This window comes from Coturnix japonica, unplaced genomic scaffold, assembly GCF_054131305.1.
Source record: "Coturnix japonica strain WE unplaced genomic scaffold, WE-NBRP24 Scf060, whole genome shotgun sequence".
Classification (NCBI taxonomy): Eukaryota; Metazoa; Chordata; class Aves; order Galliformes; family Phasianidae; genus Coturnix; species Coturnix japonica.
The window spans coordinates 453,322-461,521 of NW_028188963.1; the positions used below are offsets into that span (position 1 = coordinate 453,322).

The following is an 8,200-nucleotide window of genomic DNA, read 5'->3' on the forward strand; positions in this document are numbered from 1 at the left end:
GCCCCATAGCGACCCATAGAGTCCCATACAGCCCCATATCACCCCATAACCCCCCATAGCCCCCATACCCACCTGTATAGGCACTGAGGCACTTGAGCAGCACGCCGAGGGGCAGCAGTGGGTCCATGAGTGTGAGCAGCCGTGACGGTGACGCAGCCGCCTGCACCATGGTGACGGGGTAGGCCGCCATGATCCCGTCGGGACGTTGGACCCCCATCGCGGCCGCCCTCAAAGCCACCGTCACACAAAGGTTCCCCCCGGCGCTGTCACCCGCCAGGCACACGCGGTGAGCCAGAGAGCCTGGGGATGGGGGGTATAGGGTCATATGTACCCCATAGCACCACATATAGCCCTATATAGCCCTATATCCCCCATATAGCCCTATATCCCCCATATAGCCCTATATCCCCCCCATAGCCCCCCATATATCCCCCATATAGCCCTATATCCCCCCCCATAGCCCCCATATAGCCCTATATCCCCCCCATATAGCCCTATATCCCCCCTATAGCCCTATATCCCCCCCATATAGCCCTATATCCCCCCCATAGCCCCCATATAGCCCTATATAGACCTATATAGCCCCATATAGCCCTATATCCCCCCCATAGCCCCCATATAGCCCTATATCCCCCCATAGCCCCCATATAGCCCTATATCCCCCCCATAGGCCCCATATAGCCCTATATCCCCCCATAGCCCCCATATAACCCTATATCCCCCCCATAGCCCCCATATAGCCCTATATCCCCCCCTATAGCCCCCATATAGCCCTATATCCCCCCATAGCACCCCATATAGCCCTATATCCCCCCCATAGCCCCCCTATAGCCCTATATCCCCCCATATAGCCCCCCTATAGCCCTATATCCCCCCCTATAGCCCCCCATATAGCCCTATATCCCCCCCCATATAGCCCTATATCCCCCCATATAGCCCTATATCCCCCCATAGCCCCCATATAGCCCTATATCCCCCCCATAGCCCCCATATAGCCCTATATCCCCCCCTATAGCCCCCCATATAGCCCTATATCCCCCCCATAACACCCCATATAGCCCTATATCCCCCCTATAACCCCCATAGCACCCCATATAGCACCCATATAGCCCCCATATAGCCCCATATAGCCCTATATAGACCTATATACCCCCTATAGCCCCCATATAGCCCTATATCCCCCCGGCGCTGTCACCCGCCAGGCACACGCGGTGCGCCAGAGAGCCTGGGGATGGGGGGGATATAGGGTCAGATATACCCCATAGCACCACATAGCCCACCTATAGACCTATATAGCCCTATATAGACCTATATCCCCCCCTATATCCCCCATATAGCCCTATATCCCCCCATATAGCCCTATATTCCCCCCATATAGCCCTATATAGACCTATAGCCCCCATATATCCCCCATATAGCCCTATATCCCCCATATAGCCCTATATCCCCCCCATATAGCCCTATATAGACCTATAGCCCCCCTATAGCCCCCATATAGCCCTATATCCCCCCCATATAGCCCTATATCCCCCCCATAGCCCCCATATAGCCCTATATAGACCTATATCCCCCCCATATCCCCCCATAACCCCCCATAACACCCCTATAGCCCCCCTATAGCCCTATATCCCCCCTATAACCCCCTATAGCCCCCATATAGCCCTATATCCCCCCATATAGCCCTATATCCCCCATATAGCCCTATATCCCCCCATATAGCCCTATATCCCCCATATAGCCCTATATCCCCCCATATAGCCCTATATCCCCCCGGCGCTGTCACCCGCCAGGCACACGCGGTGAGCCAGAGAGCCTGGGGATGGGGGGGATATAGGGTCATATGTACCCTATAGCACCCCATAGCCCCCATATAGCCCCATATAGACCTATATAGACCTATATCCCCCATATAGCCCTATATCCCCCCATATAGCCCTATATCCCCCCTATAGCCCCCATATAGCCCTATACCCCCCCATAGCCCCCATATAGCCCTATAACCCCTCATAGCACCCCATATAGCCCTATATCCCCCCATATAGCCCTATAGCCCCCCTATAGCCCTATATCCCCCCCATAGCCCCCCATAACCCCCCATAACACCCCTATAGCCCCCCTATAGCCCTATATCCCCCTATATCCCCCCATATAGCCCTATATCCCCCCCATATAGCCCTATATCCCCCTATATCCCCCCATATAGCCCTATATACCCCCCATATCCCCCCATAACCCTCCATGTCCCCCCTATAGCCCTATATGGCCCCCATAGCCCCCATATAGCCCTATATCCCCCCCATAGCCCCCCATATAGCCCCCCTATAGCCCTATATCCCCCCCCATAGCCCCCATATAGCCCTATATCCCCCCCATATAGCCCTATATCCCCCCCATAGCCCCCATATAGCCCTATATAGACCTATATCCCCCCCATATCCCCCCATAACCCCCCATAACACCCCTATAGCCCCCCTATAGCCCTATATCCCCCCTATAACCCCCCATAGCACCCCATATAGCCCTATATCCCCCCATATAGCCCTATAGCCCCCCTATAGCCCTATATCCCCCCATATAGCCCTATATCCCCCCCATATAGCCCTATATCCCCCCCATAGCCCCCCATAACCCCCCATAACACCCCATATAGCCCTATATCCCCCCCATAGCACCCCATAACCCCCCATAGCACCCCATATAGCCCTATATCCCCCCCATAGCCCCCATATAGCCCTATAGCCCCCCCATATAGCCCTATATAGACCTATAGCACCCCTATACCCCCCTATAGCCCTATATCCCCCCCATATAGCCCTATATAGACCTATAGCCCCATATAGCCCCCATATAGCCCTATATCCCCCCAGCGCTGTCACCCGCCAGGCACACGCAGTGAGCCAGAGAGCCTGGGGGGTAGGGGGGGTATAGGGGCACATATACCCTATAGCACCCCATATAGCCCTATATAGACCTATATAGACCTATAGCCCCCATATAGCCCTATATCCCCCCCATATAGCCCTATATAGACCTATAGCCCCCCTATATCCCCCATATAGCCCTATATCCCCCCCATATAGCCCTATATAGACCTATAGCCCCCCTATAGCCCCCATATAGCTCTATATCCCCCCCATATAGCCCTATATAGACCTATAGCCCCCCTATAGCCCCCATATAGCCCTATATCCCCCCCATATAGCCCTATATAGACCTATAGCCCCCCTATAGCCCCCATATAGCCCTATATCCCCCCATATAGCCCTATATCCCCCCCATATAGCCCTATATCCCCCTATAGCCCCCATATAGCCCTATATCCCCCCATATAGCCCTATATCCCCCCCATATAGCCCTATATCCCCCTATAGCCCCCATATAGCCCTATATCCCCCCATATAGCCCTATATCCCCCATATAGCCCTATATCCCCCCGGCGCTGTCACCCGCCAGGCACACGCGGTGAGCGGTAGAGCCTGGGGATGGGGGGGTATAGGGTCAGATATACCCCCATATCCCCTTATATCCCCCCATATAGCCCTATATTCCCCCCATATAGCCCTATATAGACCTATAGCCCCCCCATATCACCCCATATAGCCCTATATAGCCCTATATAGACCTATATAGACCTATATCCACCCATAACAACCCATAACACCCCATTTAGCCCCCATAACACCCCATAACACCCCCATATAACCCCATATAGCCCCCCTATAGCCCTATATCCCCCATATAGCCCTATATCCCCCCATATAGCCCTATATCCCCCCCATATCCCCCCATATCTCCCCATAGGGACCCCATTTCCCCCCATAACCCCCCATAACACCCCATATAGCCCTATATCCCCCATATAGCCCTATATCCCCCCCATAGCCCCCCATATAGCCTCCCTATAGCCCTATATCCCCCCCATATACCCCCATAACCCCCCATAGCCCCCATATAGCCCTATATCCCCCCCATAGCTCCCATAACCCCCCATAACCCCCCATAACACCCCTATAGCCCCCATAGCACCCCATAGCACCCCATATAACCCAATATAGCCCTATATCCCCCCAGCGCTGTCACCCGCCAGGCACACGCGGTGGGCTGTAGAGCCTGGGGGATGGGGGGTATATAGGGACACATATACCCTATAACAACCCATATAGCCCTATATAGCCCTAAATCCCCCCATATACCCCTATAGCCCCTGTATAGCCCTATATCCCCCCCATAGCCCCCCATATAGCCCCCATATAGCCCTATATCCCCCCCATAGCCCCCCCATATCCCCCCTACCTCCACTATATCCCCCCCATAGCCCCCCATAACACCCCATATCCCCCCATATCCCCCCATACCTCCCACATAGCCCACCTATAGACCTATATCCCCCCCATATCCCCCCATAGCCCCCCATAACACCCCTATAGCCCCCATATAGCCCTATATCCCCCCCATATCCCCCATATAGCCCTATATCCCCCCCCTATATCCCCCCATATCCTCCCATAACCCCCCATATCACCCCATATAACCCTATATAGCCCTATATAGCCCTATATCCCCCCCATATACCCCCATAACCCCCCATAGCACCCCATATAGCCCTATATCCCCCATATAACCCTATATCCCCCCTATATCCCCCCCATAGCCCCCCATATAGCCCCCCTATAGCCCTATATCCCCCCGGCGCTGTCACCCGCCAGGCACACGCGGTGGGCTGTAGAGCCTGGGGGGCGAGGGGGGGGTATAGGGTCAGATATACCCTATAACAACCCATATAACCCCATAGCACCCCCATAGCACCCCTATAGCCCCCATACAGCCCTATATCCCCCCCACAGCCCCCCATAACACCCCATAGCCCCCCTATAGCCCTATATCCCCCCTATAACCCCCCATAGCACCCCTATAGCCCCCCTATAGCCCTATATCCCCCCTATAATTCCCCATAGCACCCCATATAGCCCTATATCCCCCCCATAGCCCCCCATAGCACCCCTATAGCCCCCCATATAGCCCTATATCCCCCCCATAGCCCCCATATAGCCCTATATACCACCATACCACCCCTATAGCCCCCATAACACCCCATATACCCCATAGCACCCCTATAGCCCCCATATAGCCCTATATCCCCCCATATAGCCCTATATCCCCCATATAGCCCTATATCCCCCCATATAGCCCTATATCCCCCATATAGCCCTATATCCCCCCCATATCCTCCCTATAACCCCCCCATATCAACCCATATCCCCCCATATCCCCCCCTATTACCCCCTAGGACCCCAATATCACCCCATATCCCCCCTATTCCCCCTCTAACCCCCCATATCCCCCCATATCCCCCCCATATCCCCATATAACCCCCCCATATCCCCCCCATATCCCTATATAACCCCCCTACCACCCCATATCACCCCATATCCCCCCCTATCTCCCCATATAACCCCCCTATCACCCCCTATCCCCCCATATCCGCCCATATCACCCCATATCACCCCATATCCCCCCATATCCCCCCCTATTACCCCCTAAGACCCCAATATCACCCCATATCCCCCCCATATCCCTATATAACCCCCCTACCACCCCATATCACCCCATATCCCCCCCTATCTCCCCACATAACCCCCCTACCACCCCATATAACCCCATATCCCCCCATACCCCCCATATCCCCCACATATCCCCATATAACCCCCCCATATCACCCCCTATCCCCCCATATCCCCCCTATCCAACTCACCCAGCATATGGCAGTGCCTTATGGCCCAGCAATAGGCATAGAAACACTCCTCCAATGCTACCACCCCATAACACCCCATATCCCCCCCATATCCCCCCATATCCCCCCATATCACCCCATATCCCCCCCATAGCCTCCCTATCCCCCCTCTAACCCCCCATGTCCCCCCATAACCCCCCCATATCCCCCCCATAACCCCATATAACCCCCCATATCCCCCCATATCACCCCATATCCCCCCCATATCCCCATATAGCCCCCCTACCACCCCCTATCACCCCATATCCCCCCAAATCCCCCCATATCTCCCCCATATCCCTCCCTATCTCCCTATATCCCCCCCAAATGCCCCCATATCAGCCCAATATCACCCTCTATCCCCCCATATCCCCCCCATATCCCTATATAACCCCCCTACCACCCCATATCACCCCATATCACCCCATATCCCCCCCATATCACCCCATATCACCCTCATATCACTCCATAACACCCCATATCCCCCCATATCCCCCATATCTCCCCATATCCCCCTATAATCCCCCCATACCCCTACCTATAGCCCCATATGACCCCATATCCCCCCCATAACCCCCTATGACCCCAATATCCCCCTCTATGACCCCAATATCCCCCCTATCCCCCCATATCCTGCCCCCCAACTCACCCAACATCTGGCAGTGCCTTATGGCCCAGCAATAGGCATAGAAACTACTCCTCCAATGCTACCCCCCCATATCACCCCATATCCCCCCCATATCACCCCATATCCCCCCATATCACCCCCCTACCACCCCATATAACCCCATATCACCCCATATCCCCCCTTCTCCCCCCCATAACCCCCCATATCCCCCCTATATCCCCCTATAACCCCCCCATACCCATCCCTATAGCCCCATATCCCCCCATATCCCCCCTTATCTATCCCATATCCCCCCATATCCCCCCTTATCTATCTCCTATCCACCTATATCCCCCCCATAACCCCCCATATCCCCCCTATATCCCCCTATAACCCCCCCATACCCCTCCCTATAACCCCATATAACCCCCCTACCACCCCATATCACCCCATAACCACCCCATATCCCCCCATATCCCCCCATATCCCCCCTATCTTACCCCTAAGACCCCAATATCACCCCATAACCCCCCCATACCCCTCCCTATAGCCCCATATCCCCCCATATCACCCCATAACCCCCCCATATTCCCATATAACCCCCCATATCCACCCCATATCCCCCATATCCCCCATATCCCACCCCCCTACTCACCCAACATGTGGCAGTGCCTTATGGCCCAGCAATAGGCACAGAAACACTCCTCCAATGCTACCACCCCATAACACCCCATATCACCCCATATCTCCCCCATATCCCCCCATATCTCTCCATATCCCCCCATATCCCCCCTATATCACCCCATATCACCCTCATATCACCCCATAACACCTCATATCCCCCCATATCCCTCCCTATAGCCCCATATCCCCTCATATCCCCCCTATCACCCCCTATGACCCCAATATCCCCCCATATCCCCCCTTATCTATCTCCTATCCCCCCATATCCCCCCCATATCCCCCCTTCCACCCCATATCCCCCCATATCCCCCCTATCTTCCCCCTAGGACCCCCATATCCCCCCATAACCCCCCCATATCACCCCATATCCCCCAGTATCACCCTCTATGACCTGAATTTTACCCCATATCCCCCCTATATCCCCCCCATATCCCCATATAAACCCCCTACCACCCCATATCACCCCATATCCCTCCCTATATCCCCCATATCACCCCATATCACCCCATATCCCCCCTTATCACCCAGTATCACCCTCTATGACCTGAATTTTACCCCATATTCCCCCATATCCCCCCATATCTCCCCCATATCCCCCCATATCCCCCCCATATCACCCCATATCACCCTCTTATCACCCCATATCCCCCCTTCTCCCCCCCATATCACCCTATATCACCCCCCTATCATCTCCTATCACCCGCTATCCCACCATATGCCCCCATAACCCCCCCATATCACCCCATATCCCCCACATATCACCCCATATCCCCCCATATCTCCCCATATCTCCCCATATCCCCCCCATATCACCCCATATCCCCCCATATCCCCCCACATACCCCCATATTTCCCCATATCCCCCTATAACCCCCCCATACCCCTACCTATAGCCCCCATATCCCCCCATATCCACCCCATATCCCCCCATATCCCCCCATATCCCCATATAACCCCCCTACCACCCCATATCACCCCATAACCCTCCCATATCACCCCATATCCCCCCCATATCCCCATATAACCTGCTTACCACCCCATATCACCCCATATCACCCCATATCCCCCCATAAGACCCCATATCCCACCCCCTACTCACCCAGCATATGGCAGTGCCTTATGGCCCAGCAATAGGCATA

General features: G+C 54.8%; 1 protein-coding gene across 1 annotated transcript in view; it reads right to left on the reverse strand.

Moving 5' to 3' along the window:
• Window positions 1-240: 240 nt before the first annotated feature.
• Window positions 241-8,200, reverse strand: part of LOC107307769 (hormone-sensitive lipase-like) — a 19,810-nt gene continuing 11,850 nt past the window's right edge. The window contains 2 exon segments of the mRNA XM_085533447.1: window positions 241-300; window positions 1,760-1,813. Of these exon segments, the coding sequence (XP_085389573.1) occupies window positions 241-300; window positions 1,760-1,813 (114 nt within the window).